The 24,145-nt window shown below is 33.6% G+C and overlaps 2 protein-coding genes across 2 annotated transcripts; one reads left to right on the top strand and one right to left on the bottom strand.

Moving 5' to 3' along the window:
- Nucleotides 1-5,591: 5,591 nt before the first annotated feature.
- Nucleotides 5,592-6,119, bottom strand: LOC110446792 (tctex1 domain-containing protein 2-like). The gene has a single exon (XM_021492111.1). It carries the CDS (start codon nt 6,117-6,119, stop codon nt 5,592-5,594), a length of 528 nt encoding a protein of 175 aa, XP_021347786.1.
- A 7,368-nt stretch (nt 6,120-13,487) lies between these two features.
- LOC110446762 (peptidyl-prolyl cis-trans isomerase-like) lies at nt 13,488-23,430 on the top strand. Its single transcript, XM_021492059.1, has 8 exons — nt 13,488-13,603; nt 15,673-15,771; nt 18,011-18,199; nt 18,581-18,643; nt 20,819-20,969; nt 21,494-21,550; nt 21,787-21,922; nt 22,700-23,430. Exons 1-8 carry the CDS (start codon nt 13,523-13,525, stop codon nt 22,815-22,817), a joined length of 894 nt encoding a protein of 297 aa, XP_021347734.1. The 5' UTR covers nt 13,488-13,522; the 3' UTR covers nt 22,818-23,430.
- The last annotated feature ends 715 nt before the right edge of the window (nt 23,431-24,145 follow it).

The following is a 24,145-nucleotide window of genomic DNA, read 5'->3' as shown; positions in this document are numbered from 1 at the left end:
CAGCTCAACATGATCAGAACTCCATGTTCTGTTCCATTGAAATGTTGACGGCTAGTTGATACGGAAGTGCAAAGTCTAATCTTTGAACAGCATTATATGTCGTGTATCCAGTCGAATTAACTATTCGTGTTTATAAACTTATTGTGTGAAATTCGTTTGGGATGGATGTACAATTCTCATCAAAGACGAATTATCACCGAATTATCTTTTTGAACTTGATTCAAAAAGAAGTATATTATGATGTAGCTGATGTTGTATGCTCTGTACATAATTGAGTAATAAATCTGTTCTAGATTTTATAATATGTTTGTGTTGTACATTGCATAACTAAAATCAGCAAAATTATATACCACATTGTCAAAACATTTGGAATCAACGGTCGATGCAAAAAGACAACAGGAGCCAGCGAAAAACCACGAGAAATAAGGAACAACCGTATTCCCAACATGCAATCCGGAGGCGTAATCAATTGACCTTGATGATAAAAGTTTGGCTAGCTTAACGAAGTGAATATTAAAATTTTCAATAAGGATTTTGTTTTCTAAAAACCTTATCATTTTGTATTCATTTGTTTATATATAAATGCATTTCAAAAGTCTTTGTTTCCAGAAAAAGTAAGGCAAATGTATTTAAAAGTAAATATATCGGCAAACAATCTGAATAATCTTTTATCAGCAGTGTCCTAATGTAAATGATGATATGTTATTATGTGTATAATGACACGATGTAACTTTATATTTTGATGTTAAAGGGAAAGATTTAATATTAAAGTTTCAATTACCAATTGAAGAAATGATACAATTTAAAAGACCCGATCCGGACCGTCAATTTGACGTTTGCTGGTGTCGGTATCAGGTAAACCCTGTTTCAGCTTTCCATATATAACCTTCCAGGGCGCATACAACATGTAGCAGGTGGTAGCACATCAATCATGTTTATTTGATAATTCAAGCACAATCACGAATGACTTGGTATTAATGTAATCCACAATTGAATAAAGATTACTTTTAAATTTCTTTTCGTACCAGAACAGAATAATTTATCGTCTCTTGAAATGTATACATTGTAACACTATCTGTCTGCGTTATACAAGCTTGCATTTTTTCTGCTATGATTCTGAATACAAAATTCTTTTACTGTTTTTACGTACCTTGCTCTTAAAAGGTTGTTTACGCTAAATAACACGCAGATAACTATTTCTACGATACAAAAAAACAAGAATTGAATAGCATGGTACTGTACTGTTGGCATCTGAAGTTTACGACCTGCATGTTCTTGTAAATCATTTGAGCTAAGTATGAAAGTAGTTTAGTGTTCAAGAATAGGTAGACATTTTTATCTCAAAATAGCTGGTTGTGGATTTTTATAGGCCCGTAACCCATGGCGTAATGAAATTTATGTAAGTTATAATGATACCTTTGTGGTTATCCTTTTTTTTTTTAATTCGTCAAATCCTTTCAACCAAGTGATTATCTATATTATAAGAAAATAGTTATGCATATTATTTCAAAATAAAATGGGGTCATATGATTGTGTCATAAATTAGGTCAGTTAACCAGGTTATTGAGGGGTCAAGGAGTGTTCAGCTTGGATGATAGCTATATTAAATGCACGTAGTCCGGATAGTGTTTGGCGCTCAAGAGGGATTACTAGCAGAATTTAAAGAAAGCGTATGTATCAATGATAATCCTATCCGACTTATATATTGTAGCTACTCCTTTAGGTCACCACGCTAAACTGAAAATACACCCAATACACAGGCCTAGTCCTCGAGAAGGATTGGACACAAAACGGATCATCTAAGCCTACATTAACGTAATACGTCATGCTCGAGATAAGCGTATATTCCTTGAGACTGCCTTCGAAAATGATTTGATGTTATTGATAGCATAGCGATTGAGGGGTGTTTAAGAACGGATTATAATGTTTGTATATTGCCAATATCATCAAGAAAGACATTCTGAATGAACAAACAATAATACCGTATCAAAAGTATAAAGGAAATAAAGATATACTCATCACTGGATTTCCAATTTCCAAGCATCGCTTTCTACTTAAAAGAATACTCTTAATTAGACAGTACACTCCTGGTTGTAATTTGTATATGTCACTATGTCATATACTCTTAATATAAACCACAGTGGGCCCCCTTTGTGATCAATAAGTATAAGAGGATTGCTATTCATGTCTTTTGTTCGGTGCTACTCTTTCATTCGAAAGAGGATCTGTGTTGTAGAAAAAGAAACATATAGGGCTTAAGATGTCATGGTTTAACTGTGCACCATAAAGTAATTAACCTGGTGACCTACTTGGAGAGCAAGTACATTCGGATTTTTTAATTATATCTCCACACGTTTCTAGCCTGTAAATTTATGAAATATAATAAAATAAACATTAAAAATTTATCACTGAAGTAACGGTAAAATATTCTAGAAATTAATAGAGATTTTGACAGTGAAACCTGTCTAAACCGAACACTGCTGTAACGAAACTATCTGTTCGTATGAAATAAGGACATGTAATATTAGTGATATATATATATATATATATATATTTATTCAAGTTACATATGCATTTCATCATTTCAAAATATACGGTAAATGATATATTCACTGTTTGAAGACAAGAGGGTCTGCTGGATACATCAGAAAGCACTATTTTCTTTATGTGGTCGGTCTTTCAAAATTACTCAAACATGAAAATTGAAAACAAAACAAAACAATATTTAGCGCACAAAAATTGTAACCCTTATATCTAGTGTCGTGTTGTTTTGATTTATCATTAGTTCTTCGTGGTGTCCTAGGTGTTCAGGCCATGGGATATATATCGTTTACTTAAATATGTAATTGTATATGTTTTTAAAAAAAAAGCAGTGTTCGATTCTCCTACAGACAGTGATTTATTTAGTTTTGAAATAGACACTCATTTCTATAAAATCTTAACCAAGTAATGACTTCTGTTTTAACCGTAAATCACATTAAAGTTAGAATCATAAACAATACCACGAAGAAAACAGGTTTCGTGACTGGCATGTCTATTGCAATAACGCATAAAGAAAACTGTGTTTAATTGAAAAGTCCACGCTTTATTTTCCATCCACCAACCAGTGTCTTTGTTGTGCATTTAACATAACAAATGTCATGACTAGATGTGTAAGCTTTTAAACCCAATTATTTAAAACCTTAATCGTATAATCACTCACATTTTCTCTTTTAAGTTAAAGGTATCAATTTTTCACTTTCGGTATATGAATTTCCCATTCACGTGAAAAATGGACATGTCGACACCTATTCAATACTAATATCAAACAAACAGGTAGGAGGGCATTGTACTATTTCTATATCTTTCCACCGGTAAATACATACATTCCAATCTTGCTTTTTATTTGAGTCAGCATAATTGTATGTTAGTAGAACCATAACAATAGACATATCTTCGTGTCTGTTTATGCATGTGTTTATTAGCTCGAACCACCACTATGAAGGTCGGCTTAAAACACTTAATAACGTATAACACTCAGGAGGAAAGTTTATAGCAATATTTACAGTATTTGCAGGATTAGTTGTACCACGACTGTACAGTGTATACCACACTGTGAGTTAAGAACTGCCGTAAGAATTAAGAGCTTATGTTTCATGTTACATATGTACGACAAAAAAGAAATGTTCTTGTATCTTGTATATTGTATAATATTATTGTCACACACGAGCAAGACTGAGCGAATGTAAGGGTCGTATTAGGTTAAATGTTCCGAGTTTAAAGCTGCATGTAGTAGGTTATATATAGGTCTCAACCAATTGTAAAATTAAAACAGAAAAAATGTTTATTTTAGAGAATCATGGTCAAAAGACATAATCGAAACACAACGTCGACATCAATAGTCAACAAGAAGAACCAAGGAGAGACTAAAACAAAAAAGATTAACAATAAAAACCCACGAGATCCTTGATGGTTATCGGTTTTTTCACAACATGATATGACACCCGGCATCGGTTTTTTCACAACATGATATGACACCCGGCATCATATACCATGTAAAGTTATTCTTTAATTTCTAAAACGAAACTTCTGCTTAATAAAATATTGAATTTCTTCTGGTGTGTCGCTTTTATTTATAGAAGTCTGAATCAGTACTATCCTTTGGTTGGTACCTGTCTTGCCTTACACTTTCTTCTCTTAGCTAGCTTTAATGAACAGAAAATAATGTCACATCATTGTGGTTTAGGTCAACATATGATTTCTGATCCTACAGGTCTCAAATGTAAATTTCCCTGTGTTGTATATATCATTTGTTACGGATTAAAGGTTAGTTTTTACACCATCCCAACTGTCATTCTTTTCTATGAATTGTCAGAATACGTAAGGACACTTAAGCATGTTTATTAAGAAAGAGTGAAGGACCAACTGATTGAATCTTAATAAAATTTACAATCTTGAATGTGTTTGCCGAGATGGTTGTCTGGTGTTGAACTATTTACATATTGATTGATGTGTATGTGTTAAGCATGTACGAGGTATTTTATAGTGAAACATTATCGATACAGGGAGTTTAAATCCGTCTTTGATTGACACGGCTGTGTATTGATTCCAAATAGCGAACAAACAAATGATACATACGATCTGGTATCTATGTTCCAGTGAAGTGCAACCCCTTTTGTGCTGTCAAGTAAGTATGTGTAGCTATACAAAGAAGCATATTAGTGAATCACAGCATACTCTCCTACGTGTAGTAACAGGAAACTAAATCAAAAGATTCGTTATATTTGTAGGACACTCGCTAATCAAACATGCCACGGTGCGTTGTTAGGGACGTGAAACTGAAAACAAACTACGTATACATGAAAAAACCCAGTTGAACCAGAGATAAACCAAAGACGGTCCAAACACGATTTATATGCACCTAATGGTTATTACTAGTACAAATATTCCTCAATGTTAGGTACCATCAGTGTTTTCTATTATATCCACGAGGCTTGATAATCTGCCGATCACTGGTATTTTGTGAGATGTATAATGGTCACATTCTGTATCACACCAGAAACATTTGGTTCTTTGTCTTGTCTCAATAATATGTGGAAAAGCCTTGTTTTACTAACAATACATTTCGCGATAAAGAGAATATTACACTCGTAACAATTCAATTTGAGCACGAAAATAGAATTTTTAATATAATAACTCCATAAAATGTTCATTACATCCTCAGTGTAATGGTAAAGTTACAATACATTAATGACATGTCAACGCTCACATTATAGATCAGTTAACAAGTTAAATGAATTAAAGTACAGCAGTAAATTAAAGTCAGTGCAGTAAAGTAATATGAAATAACTCTTCCATTAGCAATATTTTTTCGATTTTTATATATTTTCGCATAATTAATTTTGTATCTAACAAAAAAAATCGTTAACATTACCTACAATGCAAAACACCGGTACTGATCAAATTGGAAGATGTAATTCAACTATTGTTTAAATGCCACATCATGACGAGTCTTTCATCTCTGACATAATAAACACAGGATGGCAATACACATTTCTCGTGTTTTCTCAGATATCACATTTTTAGTTGAAAAGTACTATATCTTATATCCGTCATTCGTAGTAAATACCAAAGCAAGCTGCCACCGCAAACACATTCTCATTTGTGTACCTGGCACATGCATACGTATCATTGTTTTTATCCCACAGACACCTGCTTCCGAAATTCACGCTCTGCTCCAAGTCCTGGCCTACCAGCACTTGTACCACGACCTTATGACGGGACCACTTAAGGTCCTTAACTTTCAGTTTAATGTCCGCAGATAATTCCTTGGCAATGATGCCGCACTGTGGTCCATTGTATGTTATCCCATCTAACCTCTGTTTTAGCATGTCTTTCATAAGATTCTCTACCTTGAAAGTTTTAAACCGTTGTTCTTCATCCGGTACCATTTTATACGTATTTTCTAACCGTTGGTGGTCGTGTAAAATAACTTTTCCAACAACGTCTCCTGATATTTCCGACCGAGTATCTAATACTCTCTTTTCGTATGTTTCTTTTTGTGTAGTTTTTTGTCCACCTCCAGTCATTTTGGGAGGGGCTAGTTTCTTCGTTTTAAGGATGGTCTTAGCGTCGCCCATAATGACACTCCTGGCCAATCTGTAGTTCGATAATTATATATAAAGTTTTGTCTAATATGGCCAGGGATGATTCAGGTGGTCTCTTGGCAAAATGATCTTTACAAGTTCTGAAATTTAGAAATACATAGTGGTTACTTTCAAAACATAGTGAAAAGGGCAGCTAGTCAATGGCAATGTGTCATTGCCAATCACGTGTGAGGAAAAAACCTGGAAACAAAAAGACAAATTCAAATCTTAGTTGTATCTGCATATAAACACACTCGATGTTACACGGAGACATACGTTCTCAACACAAGTAGACAAAGTTCCAATTGTAAGTGATAAATCAACTCTGTTTGACACAATTGTCGGCGATAATCCTATCACAAGTTGTCATACACAATCTCACAATTCAACACAAAATGTGACAATCTGACGATTAAACATAAATTGTCAGAGAGAGTCTGACGCCTCAGCCTAACAACATTTGACAGAGAGAAATCTGAAGTACCATTTAACACGGACTGATACAAAGAGACAATTGAAAGTGAAAACTTTATAAAATTCAACACTGAGGGAAGTGTAAACTAAAAAAGAAAAATCAACCCATGCACAATCTAAAATGACAAGTCACACCGGACTGTTGTCGAAAAACATCTAAAATGACAAGATTTCCACACATCTAGAAATAAAGTGACGACTCAACACGGAATCAACATCCCAACACGTGCACGTTAACCTGGAGCAAGCTGAAGTGAAATATCAATGTGAATCGCCATCGAAAGAATATAAAATTGTGACAATTCAGCAAGAGTTAAACTGGACGCAGGAGCGATCTGAACTCACTATTCAACACACGTTGTCTAGACATAATGGCAATTCGAAATGACAACAGCTCAACACAAGTAGTCTAGACATAATAACAATATGAAATGGCAACAGCTCAACACAAGTAGTCTAGACATAATGACAATCTGAAATGACAACAGCTCAACACAAGTGGTCTAGACATAATGCCAATCTGAAATGACAACAGCTCCGCACAAGTTGTCTAGACATAATGACAATCTGAAATGACAACAGCTCAACACAAGTTGATATGAAGACAAGCGGAAGTCATTCTTTCCTTCCGCTTGTAAATAAAGCCACGAGTCAACATGAAGTGACAATAAACAACACAGAAGTACTATGAGGGGACAATTCAAACTTGTTTCGTCACAGAGACTTAATAATGTAACATTATGAATACGCAACTCAACATAATAAAGCAATTACAGTCTGTACATACCAAAATACATCACGATGTTGACAAGCCAAATTGACATACATATGTAACAAACTTACCAAAGATATCGACATATATTTACTGTATTGTGACAACATAAACAAAAAATATGAATTGACAACCTAATAGGACTGAACACAGCCACGTAGTGACGGCTAAACTCGGGTTAACATAAGAAATAGAAAGTGACAACTCAACTAAATTACATCCTGTGTAACAGTCACTTGGAAATGACAACCGATGTTTAGTTAGCTTGACCAAATAGATGTCACAACGTATCACGAGTAAACATAAACACTAGGAAGTGATAACGTATGATATTACATCAAAGTGACAACTTAACAAGGATCAGCATAGCCACATAAAAGTGAACAACTTAACAGGGGTTAGCATAGCCACATCAAAGTGACAACTTAACGGGGGTTAGCATAGCCACATCCAAGTGACATCTTAACAAGTGTTAGCATAGCCACATCCAAGTGACAACTTAACAGGGGTTAGCATAGCCACATCAAAGTGAAAACTTAACAAGTGTTAGCATAGCCACATCAAAGTGACAACTTAACAAGTGTTAGCATAGCCACATCCAAGTGACGCCTCAACACGAGTTTATATGGCTACATTGAAATGAAAACTAAAACACCTTGCTGCATAGTCATGTTTTACAACAAAACAAATGATATACGATGACCACTAAGTGACATTGAATAATATACTGTCGGATGGCAGTCTTACTCTGTAGCATAAGGCCACCTGAAACGATACAGCTTACACTATTAAATGATTGCTACGACAAGTTAACTAAATTTTAGATGGAGTTACTATTGAAAACACCCTTTTCTTCAATAGCAATATTTTAATAAGGAGAGTTAATTCAAAAAGTATGATAATGTTGTTTTAGAAAAAGTGAACATCACAACCAATTAATGGATAAACTGCAGTAAAGATATAATTTTCAATATATTGCTAATTTCTCATTTACCAGTCTCTCTTGCTTATTTTCACACTTCATACATTTAGCTATAGATTTAATAATAAACTAACTGGCAATTAATGAAAACGGATATTGTGTTTCAAAGAGAAAATAATAAAATGACACGAAGTTTTGGATCTCTGTGTCTGATTCTAGATACATACACCCCCTCTTTCCACATACATAAAAGCGACAAAACCAACCACAACTTGCATGTACCTGTATATAAAAGTATTAGATTATTCGTGTTATTTTGTTATTTGAAATTTTAATGAAATTATATGCAAAGGACTGTCTTTTAAACATTATCAATAAAATCAGAAGAAAACACCTTACCTTAAGGTTAATCTAGCATTGAGGTAGACTGTCGACTGTCCCGATCAGGTACGGTATAACTCTCCTCAGATAACAGATATATACACCAACAGTGAATATGCACAGGTGGACACTATGAATAACAGTGGACAAGACGAAATTTAATCTCCTAGCAACGCATCTGGATTGTTATTATAAAATACAATCCGGTCCGCGGTCCACAGTGCGTTATATCCGTCTCTAGCAGCTAGCTTGTATGAGTGGACAAGGAATTGGCACACCGATCGAGTACGACTAATGCTACTAATCCACCTATCCCTCACAATACACATCGCGAGTATCGATCGCGTTACATGTACATGCTTAACAAATAACACTACGCTGTGTGACGGGGGCTTACCTGTTGCGTACCAGGTGGGCCCTTAAATGCAATTATATTATACCTGGAATTTTTGTGAAAGGTTAATTTCTTGCTGAGAACATAATCTTCCCATATAGTTTTAAAGATATCCTGCCTGCCGTGTGTTAATCGTGTTTTACTGCGGGCTCAATGCGTTGTATCTTAAAGGTTGTAAACAGTTTATTTTATGCTCAGATCATAATCTTCCATTATAATCTTTAATATATAAAGAGACATATCTCACCTTGTGATTAAATGGGGTGGAATGCTGAAAAGTAATTGTACGCTATTGTATCCATCTTAATTCTATTCAATACTAAACCCATAATTAGCAGCCCGAGTGTTTTTTAATTAAATGCGTTCAAACCTCGATTGTATGATATTTTAAATATTGCGAATTTTATTACATTCTAAGGGTGTAATCACCTATTGATATGCACTTAATAAAATGGAGCAATGTTTTAATGGTGTAAAATAGATTGTGATTCATGAAGGACTTTGTTGCTAATTTTTAATTTCTGAAAATAATGTGTGTTTTATTATCAAAGTGCAAAGGGTAATATTGTAACAATAAAAAATGCCAACGAGCGAATGAATTAAACATTCAAGATTTTTAGTAAGAAATACGGACATAAAATGTGAAAAAGCTAACAATCAATTGCAATATACGGGGTTAGTGAGAAATGGTTATAATCGTGCCTGCACTTGCTTTGTGAATAATGCTGCCACATAGAAAAACTAGCAATATCAAGTTGAGTAAATAATGACTTAGATTAGTAGTACCACATCTTTGGCTGTCCAGGAGAATATACAGTTGAATGATTTAATGTATTTGGACAAGAAAGCCAAGATCAATTCGTGCATTTGCTTTTTTAATGAATAGCATCTTGCATCTTCGATATCCAGGGGCTACGCTCACTTTCGTTCTCTGCACCCCTGGAATATGTCATAGCAAAAATGAAGGCTCGGTGTGCGTCACCTTTGTTGATGAGACAAGAAGACTAGTTCGATCCTTTGATATACACCAAAAGAATCTCGCGGGCACGTAGGGTAAAAATCTACAGGCGTTTAAGGCGGGCGTCTCTCCTTTGTTATCTTCAAAGGACAGGTATCAGTCTAGCGATTGGTCTGGGTTTTTTTTACCCGAGACCAATCAAACAGCTATCTTCGTGCCTTCAATTTTGCTATGACATATTCCAGGGGTGAAGAGAGCGAAAGTGAGCGTAACCCCTAGATATCGAGGATGGACATCTTGCCGAGTAAGGCAAACACGGTTTTGGTATCAATGATAGTTATATGGCAAATGTAGCTGAACGGTCTTCAGTTTATCTTATAATACTAATTTTCATGTGTTCTTTATGCATTCTGTGGCTGACAGCAAATTGTAAACTTCCAGTATCAATATCGGAAAAGTTCTTCATATAGACAAGACACTGGTCGAAAAACATGTCTTCGACCTGATCCAATGACAAGGACACACCACGGTCTCAAAATATTACAGTTTTTTAATATTGAACGTGAAATCGAGACACATGATTATAGCTTTGATAACGTTTTGTAAGTGGAAGTCTTCAATTGATTTTTGTTTACAACAACGACATATAAAGATCAAATATGTCAGTCTGATGTTGACACTGGTTTTCGTTATAACATGTAATAGAGATACGGTTGATTTCTTATATTTGCTTTATTAAGTTTTAAATTATTCCTGCTTTAGACGTATGAAAAATGTCGAATCGGGGATATTAAAAAAAAAAATCCTGATATTTTTTTTATTTTTTTTTTATGACGCAACCATTTTTTGAGATTAACCAATGCAAGTTTGTCCTGCGTTACTTTACTCACACATTAAAACAACATTCTTTAGTGGTTGTCTACTGAACAGTTGGAACACTCAAATGACTCATGTGAAATGACCATTTTAGTAACTGAAATATATTCGACTGCTTGTCATGCAGTTTCTCTCTTTGTACATCTACCTTCCCCTGGTTATCAAAAGACATTTGCTCATGGTAAAGTTACTGATTTGAACATGCTCACGTTAAATATCTATCAAATCATGTGCATAATTTCTCTCTTGGTGTTTGCTGTTTTATTTAGTCATATTATGTGTTTTATGTTTGGTCTCGATCAATGGATGGCGACATTACAGCATTGCTTTATCGGTCATATATGTATACATGTCTGCAAAACAGTCCAATTTGCTTACTAATTCAGCTTATAAGGTTCAGGGTAGTATGACTATATTTTCTGTGTCAAAAAAACTATTTTTCTTGGCTAAAATGGTTATATCTAACTAGTTCGTTCATATTATGCTATATCTTATTGGGTTTTTTTCCTCTCGAAGAAAAAATAACAATACCTTAGCACACGCCATATTAGACAAATTAAATCGTGTTGTTCTTTACGCACTCTACCGTCAATCAATGAACGAAATGCAGATAAATATCATTATTACAAGCCACAGGCTTTCCATTGATGTCTTACCTATGAGATACCTATGATATCTCACTTTAAAGTCCAATATTTATATTTATAGAGGGCGGAGCTCTCTCACGGGCCCGAAGGGACCCGTGAGAGCGAAGCTCTCCCTATAGGTAACACGTGTGTAAGAAAAATAAAGAATATTCACAATACCTATGGAACTGAAAAACTTGTCTTAACATGGCCGCCGGTCGCACGCGCTGTAGTCTCCGCCATCTTGATCTCGAAACAAGTTCTCGTTTGCCGAATCTCGAACAAACGTTACATTTTTTGTAAGATTTAAAAAAAAAATCTAACTGTAGGATACTTAAATATTTGATACTTTCTGGTTAAAGATTTAAACTCTCTTGACATAACGTTACCGGCTACATTGCTCTAGTTCTGAATGGTCGAAAAATTATCATATCGGCGGTGTAGTCTCGTTCAATCAGACGCTTGCGCAGACAACAAGAGTCTGGTTGAACGAGACTATCACGTAGAGTTACGGTCCTTGCACTCCCCACGACAACTCTGGGTAGAGATTGCGGTGGTATATTTAGAAAACGGAATATCAACAAAACAACGTTGTTGTCAACAAAAAGGGAGTTTATCACAGTGACGCAAAATGATAGGTTAAAAAAACATGCAAATATTTTCATCAGAATTTTTTAATTGATATTTTGCACTAAGAAAATAGAAGAAAAAAATTGAATCCATACTGTACTGTAACATTTTCATTTTTGATTACTATCTCACAGCTTTTTTTATTCATAAAAGAAAATCTGCTGTTTTACAAATCTGCACGATTTAAAAAAAAATCTATACAGTTTAATGTGCTGAACTGATATATTTTCTCTATTGCTAAAACTATACATAAAGCAGAGACATATAAAGCATATAGTCAGTAAGTTGCTGAAACAAATGTATTCATCCACAATATATATATGATATATAGATCTAATGACTCTCTTGGCTGCAATGATGGGTATTGAAAAATGACAAAAAATGTGATTTCGCATATTCTTCTTATTTTTAATAAACTTCATATAAATCCAGTTTTTATAGCATTGAACAAATTAGTTTTTAGACATAAAAAGCATAAAAATTGTAAAATACTATGCATAAGTTCTCTCTGGATACAATATTGATAAATCATTGAAGTTAAGTTTGAAGTAATCCAAAGGGCTTATTCGTAAAGATATATACATATATATATGTATATTTTTTCGTGGATATCAGATAACTATGCTATTATACATGATTAACAATATCCATCCTAATATGTTTTATTTCAATGTCTTTGTAGAATATGCTGCACTTGATTTTTGCAATGGATTCAAGAGGTGCAAATTTAAATACTTATATAGAGTCTAATGAACCTTTCGCATTCTCACATTAATGTCATGTCATCATACGCCTAGGCGGAAAACTTCAAGATATCAAACATCTTGTCAGCCAAAAAGAAATCAAGAAAGGAAACTTAACTGTAATATACACTGTATAGCTATACATGTAGGGCTGATTTAGTCATTTAACACATCACTCAATGCTTGAAAGAGTACAGTACCGATATTCCGATACATTTACAGTACAACCTGGCTCCGCCCTCACTAACGGCCGTGCCGTAAAACATATTATATATAAACCAGAGTAATCATTCTATTTTAAGGAATGCTGTTTGGTATCTAACACGTTAGAAGTGAAATTTTTCTTCAATATCAGTCTATTTATTTGAAGAAACAAACAAACCTAGGGAGGTGTCATGTTGTCAGCCGAGTGAATACCTGTAGAGAATTGTAGACTAAAATAGAAAATACCATTTTGATCCAGTTATTTCTGATCAATATATTCACATTTATTCCAATTCACTCGTTATCTTGATAACAGCGAATAAGACCGTTAGAATTACTTCCCTTCGTTGCTTCTTTTTTTATGATATGGAACGAACGCACCGGAAGTACAACAACACGTTACCAAGGAAAACAGCAATGGCGGCTCCAGTCCAGAAAGTGGCGATCAACGGCTTACTGAACGATGTTACATTTCAGAGAGCTCGATATTGTCTTGAGGTATCATTTCAGTTAAGCGAACAAACAAACTTCATATAGGAAATAATGTTTATGCTCTGATAGCGGTCAGCAATAGAACACGGCAACGCATCAGTCAGTCCCGTTGGATATGTGATTTTGTGTTATCAAAACTGGTTACCAGTTAATTGTGTTTTTAGCGTTATGGTTTGACTTATTGGTTGTCATAACGTACTTTAGTAAATTAAATGAGTGAGCATGCTTTCTTGAACCACAAAAGCGTTAGGTTTAAATTCTATGTTTACTTAAAAAACTAGTAGATAAGCTATAACTAGCCTCTGGCCTAGCTGCAATAGCACAGCCTCTGACTACGAGATCTTTTTTGATTTATTGCGTCGCTTGGCCGGATATTAATATTACTACTTCTTCTGGTCCTGACACCAGATATCTTTCTGTCTAAATGTCTAAGTCTGGTGTCAGGGCCAGAGGAAACTCGGGCTAGTAGTATAATATACATGTACCTATTATAAGTTTTTGTGTGTCCAACACCTGTGATTTGGATCAGTCATTGCACAGGTGCTCATTAAAAATGTCTGAAATATAAATATGCTATACTGATACGGGTTTATGTGTGAATATAAATATATCATACGTGTATTTAAGACATTTGTAAGGTACCCCTATGGTTATTGTGATGTACAGTTGTGTGGACAACAGTTGTTAGTTACACATTTCTGAACTACACATATGCTTTACTGATATGGGTCACAGCACACATGTTCTGTGACCATGTATTTCAGACATCTGTAACGAACCCCTGTGTGTGGACCAACCTTTACACTTTAGTTTACAATAGTGCACACATGTAGTGACCAGCAGTGCACAAGATTTAAATTAAAGGACAAATCAACGTCTTGATGCAAAATTTCATTAAAATGATAAACCAATATTAATCAAAAGTAATTCATTTAATTTCTATTAGAATAACTATCTTAAATCTCTTTCATTAGAATGCGATCCCTACGATCCTTGAGTTGATTAAGCAGGGAGCTCATCCACCGTGCTTAGACCAAGTTTCCTCCGGCCCTGACACCAGACATGGACATTTTTTTACAGATAGATGTCTGGTATCAAGGCCAGAGGATACATGGTCTAAGCACGGTGGATGAGCTCCCTGCTTAATCATTGATAGTAGGGATTAAACTTGGGCTACCACCATGCTCTAATCTATGATATGTGTTACTTTAATTCATTCAAATGAAACATCACTGGGAATAAATTCAAAATCATACATTTTCTCACTCCCTGTAGTCGTCATTGTACGAGTATTGCGTATTTGCGTATTGCAGAGTTATCTTCTCTTGTGAGCAGGTATTGATTGTTACGTCATTTGTTTGTGAGAGTAACGTCATCAATTTTTGAGAAAACGATGTAATTTTCTCACACAAATCAATGACGTAACAATCAATACCTGCTCACAGGAGAGGATAACTCTGCATTACGCAAAGACGGAATAGAGGTAATGAAAAAATAAAGTATGCTCTTATTTTGTGTTTTAACAATACCATATTTGTTTTTCATTAGTCTGTCTCCTTATCAGGTTCCCTTCTGCTTTTTCTGCACTTATATTAGTTATTGAATGATTTTAGTGTCCCCTTTCCAAAACACCCTCCATTTTGGCCCAGTCTGGTTAGCAGAATATAATACTTTATACAGTTTATATCAGACACTATTGAATAAATTCCTGCAAATTTGACAAGACTGATTTGGAATTTCCCAAGGAATGTGTCTCACGTTAAAGTCGCTTTCAAATCAATTGCAACAACTTATATTTTTGTTACCTTAACCCTTACCCCTATGCAACTTAAGTAGACTCTACACTGCATTGATCTGGATGAACTCATTATGGTCTACAGTGTTGAAAAGGTTAAAAATATGTGCCACATTTAGCCAATTTTCCTGCACCATCTGCTTTAAATATATGAAAGATGGTTATGTCACTGATGTATAAGTGATTTAAATAACACTGTTAAGGATACATACATAAGCTAAAACTGATCACTTATGCATAACATTCTCAGCTAATTTCTAATTTACCTGTTTTGTTTTAGGACCTCATCAGCAAATATGGCTCTGACATATTTGTGGAGCCTGTCATAAATGGGATGCTTGAGTTTGAATGGGATCTGTTTATCGACGCAAAGAAAAAGGTAAATTTTACAATTGGAACTAGACTAACTTCTTAATATCTTTATAAATATATGACAATAAATGTTTTCTGAAGAAGTGTGCGAGTCTGGGAAGATATACACTGTACATCAATATCAAATTGTAAATCTAGATTAATTAAAAAAAAAAAAAATCCTAAGAACATTTAAATATTTTCATACAATGTATAGAGTCTGGGAAAATATACATCGACATCAAATTGTAAATATAGACGAATTAAAAAAGAAATTAATTTCCTAAGAACATTTAAATATTTTTAGGAAAGATCTGGTTTGAATGATAATGCTATGCACAGTTAAACATTGTAACCAAGTTTGATACTTTATATCAACTATTATATATCAGTTTGAAGTCTATTTTATCTCATAGGACTTCTTTAAAATTCATTTCTATTTCTACTAACAGCTATCTGTCTCAATAATCCCCATTTAGACTACTTTAGGTTTACTCTAAATCTATCATGAAACATACAGGATTTTTTCTCCTTTTATTATAACCATATTGATTCTATTTAATGTCTAGGGAATTATTGAAACACATACAAAAACACGAATTGGATAGACACATGAGTGATTCTTTCTATACATTGTATGAAATTGGCATTTACAATGTATTAGAAAAAGGAATTAAAGAATACGAATAAATAAATATAATGTAATTAAACTTGAACGGTCCACAAGCTTAGTTAGGCTTAAAATACAGTGAAATTATTTTTAGAATCTATATTTTTAGTCCTCAGCTTGATGCAGATCAAGACTGAACCATTTGTGAGTCAAAATTTGTGATACTCACTATCCACTCTGGTTTAAAACTTTTTGTTTTGTTTTGCTTGAAGCATTTGATCAAGCTGTGGACTATTAACAGGTGTATTAAGCTATAGATGTATTTCTCCATTTACATGTAGACAGATTTACTACAAAAGAGAAACATAAATAACTATAATGGTTAGTTATCAGTGTTATCATCAAAAGTCAAACTGACAATTAAGTATATCATGGTTTGATATCACAAAACCTTTTTATTTTATTTATACATACTTGTAAAGTTCTAGATATTATAGGTGTCAACCTCTGAAACCTCCAATGAAGGAGATCTCCCTCATTCCACATTTTCAATGAGGGTGAAAGTGCGTGAAACGTGACTGAAACTGCTTTCCTCAATTTATTATCTTTCCCTTTTTATGTATAGAAATAACTCTAAAAAGCATTCATTTGATTCAGACACACCTGTTATGTTCATTACATACACCCTGCAGTAACTAGGAGATCATTTGACCACAGGATGTAGATTTTGAGTTTGTGTGAGTTTGTACTTGAATGAGGGAGTTTCGAGGGAAATTATAAGTAAACTCCGGTCAAAAAGAGGAAGTCTCCCTCCTAATGAGGGAGGGTTGACAGCTATTAGATATTCATTTCACTAGTCACCTATCATTCATAAAATATCAAATTCATCAAATGTCTTTTCTCTCAGGAATTAAAAAAAACTTTTCAGGTAATTTTTACACTATCACTTTCTTCAACTTTTCATTTATATTATTGAAATGGTTTTAATTTCACATAGCTTCAAATGATTATCAAATGGTAGAATATATTTGTTGCTTTTATTAAATAGGTAGATTATGGGTGTTTGTTATTTCTATATATTGTTTTGCATGAAGCAGTAGTAATAATGTCATGTTTTAATAAAATCCTGCACAGTTAAGCGTTAATTATTTGTCACAAAAATTTAAAGTAGTATATATTGTGCATGTGTTTTCTTATCTCTAAATTATTTTGTATTGTATTTGTGAATACATTGTAAGTGTAGCAAGTACATTTTTTTTACAAATTCACAAATCTCAAAACTGTGTATACCGTAATATACCAGCTTGTAAAATAGTTCTCATATATAAGTTTTAGAATAATAACTACTATCACAAATATTTAAATGTTTATTAAGTTAACGAAATTTGATATGTCACATGAAAAGAAATTGATCAATATGGCATTGAATATGATAGGCCGAGTTTCCTCTGGCCCTAACGCCAGACTTAGACATTTTGACATACATCAGACATCCATATATCAAAATGTCTAAGTCTGGTGTTAGGGCCAGAGGAAACTCGGGCTATACAGTGTATTGCAGTAAAAGTTAGATTATTTTGAAACTATTTCTCAATACTGATACTAAATGAAAGAAAGAAAATGACTCCTGAACAAATTCTTTTTGATTTTTTTTAAGGAATTAAGAGGAGAAACCTGGACTTTTGAGGACAAAGCCATTTGCTTTGTGAATGGACAGCTGCTAGGAGGTCCAGATAAATTCATTGACTGGGCGGAAGAAAACTATGGGTTTGAAGAGTTCCGACCACTGCCTCTGTACTCAACACTTACAGAAGAGTCCTATAAAAACCACCTCAACTGCAACAATGTAATTATATACTAACATTAGGATGTTGTAGCTCACTTAACCCTTTCAACCCCATGTAACTTAATTAGACTCTACCATGCATTGATCTGGATGAATCCATTATGGTCTACAGTGGTGAAAGGGTTAAGGCTTCACATGATGTGTGATGTAATTGTTTTGAAAATATTGAAAACTGAATGAATCTGCACAGATTAAAATGTGAAGATGACGAAGGACCTCAAACATAGTTTATATATGATACTCAGACAAAATAATAACAAAGAAACAAATAAGAAAACTCAAGTTTAAGTCGATATTCATTTATTTTACATATATTTGATTTTTTTTATCTTTTTCACTAGTCACTGGTCCTGATTGTGACAATTTTGTTTTGTTTTTCAGCATGAGTATATTTACATGGACATATCGGTGGGAGAGAAAGCTACTGGTCGTCTGGTTATAGAGGTAGGTGTAAAATTTGGTCTAGAATCAAGGAACACCACTAAGTTTCTTTTTAACAAAACATCAATTATTCATCAGCTATAAATTTAAGAATGTGTTTCGAATATCATCACAAGATAAATAAACTGGCTCTATACAATGTACATACATGTATGAAACAAAGTTGAGAAAGTCTCAAGCAATGTTTAATCAATGGAAAATCCCGAAGTAGACATGATATGGTTGATATAAGTGTAACAGGAGAGGAAAAATGCACAATCAGACCGGGGTTCGAACCCGGGACCCTCCAAACTCTAGACGGATGCTCTACCAATTGAGCTATCTGGTCGCCGACGATCAACCCAGTCCAGTTCCGCTACATTCCTCCCTCCTTTAAGGTAATAGGATTGTGTCACCATTTCTCAGTAGAATTTCTTCCAATTTTGTAGTTATATTACTTTGAAGTAAAGAAAATTTTCTGCCACAAAAAAAATATAGGTTGTCAGAATTTAAAGGATTTTAAATGAAAATTTATGTAAAAAGGAGTGAGTTTTGAAAAAAATGAAACACAATTTTAGGCAAAATAATGTCAATAAAAATGATACTGACATAGATTAGTATTGCATTAATGTATATCAATTTAATAAATGCTGAAATTGTGTAAAATTAATTATCTATAAACGTTTAAAAATTGACATTTTATAATAAAACCATGTACACATAGTAATTGCATGTAAAGAGTTATCTTTCTTGAAAAACTTCACAGTAGTGAAATAGGTAGCCGGGTTCCTGAAGTACAGAAAAATGGACACATGTGACTCATTGATAAAAAACGACTGAATTAATGCCTGGATTGCTTTGAAATACTTTAATATTGAGAGAACACACTGTTCTGTCAATAATAAACATGCAATATTTATCAGTTTAATATTAAACATTAGAATATGCGGAAATTGTGATAATGTCTCGCTACATTGGATTTTCAACTAGAGATGTGCTTCCTATTTCCGTTTATCAATACACTCCTATGACCTTAACAAAGTCTTTGACCTCAAGACACACGAGACCCTATACCACCTTCTGTGGGTATATTTCGTTGGGCGCCAAATGTAACAGGAGAGGAAAAATGCACGTCCAGACTGGGTTTAAACCCGGGACCCTTCAAACTCTAGACAAATGCTCTACCAATTGAGCTATCTGGTCACTGACGATCGACCCAGTCTAGTTCCACTACATAAGTGTGGCTAGGAGTTATATTTCTCCCACAACCACTACTCCCGACTCATTGGATAAACCTGCTAGGGTTTGGTGAACATTATTGGTTACCCACTAGTGAGTAACTAACACCCTGGTAGTGATTTCATTGGTCAATCTTCTAATCATGATGCCAAGTAACAATGCTCCGCAATGCTGTCTTCCATTGTGACCTCATAGTTCATGGCAATATTTCCCACGGATTGGAAACACAAATGATGCATTCCAAAGAGAAACATATGGTTTTCTAGATATAAGATCTAAACATTGTCGGAGAAAAAGGTCCTCAAACTTGTGATGGTTGATAATTATGTTTATCTAACTCTTGTTAGTTAATTTTCAAATCGTAAAAGGTGTAAAAGACACAAGATTACGGAGTTTCTTTTACAATTTGAAAAAATTAACTAATGAAAGTTAGATAAACAAGATGGATAACCAACCACACTCATTGGAGAGCCTGCATATACTAATATTCCTAACTAGACTGAAAACTTTCATGATATAGAAAATTGTTAAAGAAGTAGGCAGTTAGTTAAAAGAAATGAAACAAAAACATGACAAAAATTGTGAATTGTTATTGCCATATGTTACAAGTATCGAGACATTGGAAATGCTATTTCAGATCACAAGTTTGTTTTATAATCTCCTTACACAACTAGATAGTCTGTCAATAAACATGTTCAGTTTTGAGGTAATAAAACTATTTGTATTGCTTGAATATAAATTTGTTAGAGAATGAGCTATCCTTTTACAGGGGAAACTAGTTTCTGAAACAATTGTTTAACAGAAACATTATTTTCATTATTGGTGGGAAAAAAACAACTTATATTCACATTTAATTGAATGTTATATGTCACATACGGAGAGAAAAGAAAGTTGATGGATATAGCTCAGAAAGGTCATTGCTGTTTCCACTTTTATTGACCAGACAACTTTTTGTTTCAGTTGTTTACAGACCTAGTCCCTAGGACATGTGAAAACTTCAAAGCGTTGGTAACAGGAGAGAAGGGAGTATCACCAGAAAGTGACTACAAACTACACTACAAAAACTCACTGTTTCACAGAATCGTCCCGAAAGGCTGGATACAGGGTGGAGGTAAACATTTAAAGATTGTTAACTCTGCCTTGTGACACAAGTAAATTCAGGTGAAATCTCAATAAATTGATGTTCAATAAAACTGAAAAAATCTATGCATGTACTAGAATTCAAAAGTAATAGCCTTAAATAGCATTCACAAAAATAGAAAAACAAACTCATATTCAAAGAATTGTATTTCAAAAAAATTTGAAGTTGAAATTTGACTAAACATGTTTTGTAAAATAATTTGTTTTGAAGCTTGATAGAGTCTACAGTTCTTTTTATTAATATTTTTTTAGTTTAATGAATAAGTAAAGAAAAAAATATTTGAAATGATAAAATTCTGCAATTAATGCTGTAGTGTTTCTCCTATTTAGATTGCTGTTTTGAATATTAGTGCAACGTATCATTAACATCAGTTACAAAACATTGTCTTTATCTTGATTAGATGTTATATATTTAGAGCTATAGGATATTCTGAGTATTTGTATGATGTCAGATCTAGGGTGATTTGTATCCTGATATATCTTTATCACCCTCAGATATATACCACAGTCGAGGGAATGGTGGAGAATCTATCAACGGACCGGTATTTGAAGGTGAGTCTTTTGGAATTTGAAGAAAGAAAAATGTCCCTACTTGTTTACCGATGAATCTTCTACTTTTCACAATAGTCATAAGGATACAAATTCAATAATAATCATACAAACACATCTCTGTCAGATATACTGTCTTCACAACCAAAGATGCGTTCAAATCATATTGATTTTTAAAATCTAAAAGTGATATAATTAAGAAATTTAAAAAAAAAAAATGTTCATGTTACTTCTTTTAGATGAGAACTTTGCAGTATCACATTCCAAGAGAGGTATAGTTGGGATGGCCAACAGGGGGCGCCACACCAACGGATCACAGTTCTACATTACTCTAGAGCCGACAAAGTGGATGGACACCAAATATGTGGCCTTTGGGTAAGTACATCACGTATATCTACAGTGTCTGACCAGCAGTACAATAAACCTGTGGAAAAAAGCCACATTTGGTTCATACATTATTGCTTTGGAAACTGCCCTTCATGGACAGTTGGTCCTCTTTTCTCTGGTTTAACTTTAGACATAGATCTGTAGATAATTACATTGTATAATTGTACATTTTCTCTGGTTTCTCTAGATCTTTAGACATAACTTAACTGGTCATTCTCATTGTAACCTGTCCAATTAAACTGATAAGTACATTTTCTCTGGTTTATCTTTAGCCATAACCTAACTGGTCATTCTAATTGTATCTTCTCCAATTAAACTGATAAGTAACTTTTCTCTGGTTTCTCTTCAGACATAACTTAACTGGTCATTCTAATTACATCTTCTCCAATTGAACTGATAAGTAACTTTTCTCTGGTTTCTCTTTAGACATAACTGAACTGGTCATTCTAATTGTTACCTCTCCAATTATACTGACAAGTATTTTTTTTAAATTTAGTATCACTCATTAAGTTCATTCTCAATCTGTTTTTTAATTTATCATAAAATTCTAAAATAGATTTTAACAGCATGTTTGGGGTTTTTTTCTTCAAATAATTGACCTTTATGTTATGTAGCTAGATGGGGTCCAAACACATCAGTTAAATAAACTGAATGTTGAACCAGTGGTAAAACATCATTGAAAAATGTATGTAAACACCTTTTAAAGGGATATTGATTTACCAGATTTTAAGTTTTTTATGATAATGTATTTTATTTGCCTTACAGACAAATCATAGAGGGTACAGAAACACTACGACAGATGGAGGAGCAGGAAACGATGAATGAGCGACCAAACACAGAAATTAAGATTACTGACTGTGGGGTGTGTACTTATGAGTTTTAAGTAACATTGGTCAAGGAGAAAGAAAGACAAAACAACATTGGTCGAGGTGAAAGAAAGACAAAAAACATTGGTCGAGGAGAAAGAAAGAACAACATTGGTCGAGGAAAAAGAAAGACAAAAAACATTGGTCGAGGAGAAAGAAAGACAAAACAACATTGGTCGAGGAGAAAGAAAGTCACCTACATGAATGAAAACATAGTTACAAAGGAAGATCATGTGAGCAATTTCAGGAGGCAAAAAAGATTTACTCCGGATGGTAAATCAATGTATAAACGACGCACATGAAGCAAAAATTTACATTTCAGGATAGGCAAGGCAAAACAAGATGTGTGTTTCCAACAGTTAAATTTCCATCTTGCTCTATTAAATCAGTGAAATTCTATAAAAAAAAAAAAGGAAAAGAAACCCAACACTGTATCTGCAATGTGTTTTGGAAAAAAACACCCAAAAAACTCATTGTAGAGAGCATAAATGGAAGCTGAAATATTTCAGAAAAAAGTCAGTGTCTAAATAAGTATCTGCTGTCTATACATGAATTTGTACATAATGTGTATATCATATATTTTTTGTAAATATCATTTGATAATAAAAAAAAACCATTTATACAAAACTATTAAATGTAGCGTCTTTTATTAATGTCTAAGCTTTTAGAAGCATTTTTGAAGATTTTATAGATGACTTTGTGGGATTGTTACCTTAAGAGACTTCATCAGTGTATTGAGCAGTTATTCATTTGAGATATAACACAGCATTTAATTAGCCAAAAATAAATAATGTGTGGGTTTAATCGTAATATACTGGCACAAATCTCAAATACAGTAGGGTTACCCCCTAATTAAGCTGTAAATATTGACAGCACTAATTAAAACACGTTTCATTTCGAATCTATATATTTTATTTTGCTGATAAAATTACAGTGCAGTCAGTCACACCATATACAAAAACATGAACTTACAGTAACGATTGTAATTTACCACAATCGAAGTTTAAGTAAGTTATTTAAACTTCGATTGTTCAAAGTAAATTACAATTAAGACTATATGATGTTGACTTTGTTTTACTAAAAGTAACTGATGTTTCAGTATACATGTAAATAAGATCCAAAGGTACCATTTCCCTACACATTGATAACTGCACGCAGTAATAAGGAAATTTTGTTCAGATTATATAAACTCATTATCGTTTTATTTTACAGCACAATACTATCAACAAATCAGTTTTCCATTCGTATCCGAGCATAAATACTATTTAATTATTTCCTGATTGAAATTTGAATGTTCAACAAATGCTACCGAAAAGTGTAATGGTGTATATGCCTAATGCACTGA

The sequence above is a fragment of the Mizuhopecten yessoensis genome, unplaced genomic scaffold (genome assembly GCF_002113885.1).
Source record: "Mizuhopecten yessoensis strain PY_sf001 unplaced genomic scaffold, ASM211388v2 scaffold2995, whole genome shotgun sequence".
NCBI lineage: Eukaryota > Metazoa > Mollusca > Bivalvia > Pectinida > Pectinidae > Mizuhopecten > Mizuhopecten yessoensis.
This window is presented reverse-complemented; position numbering and strand designations above follow the sequence as displayed.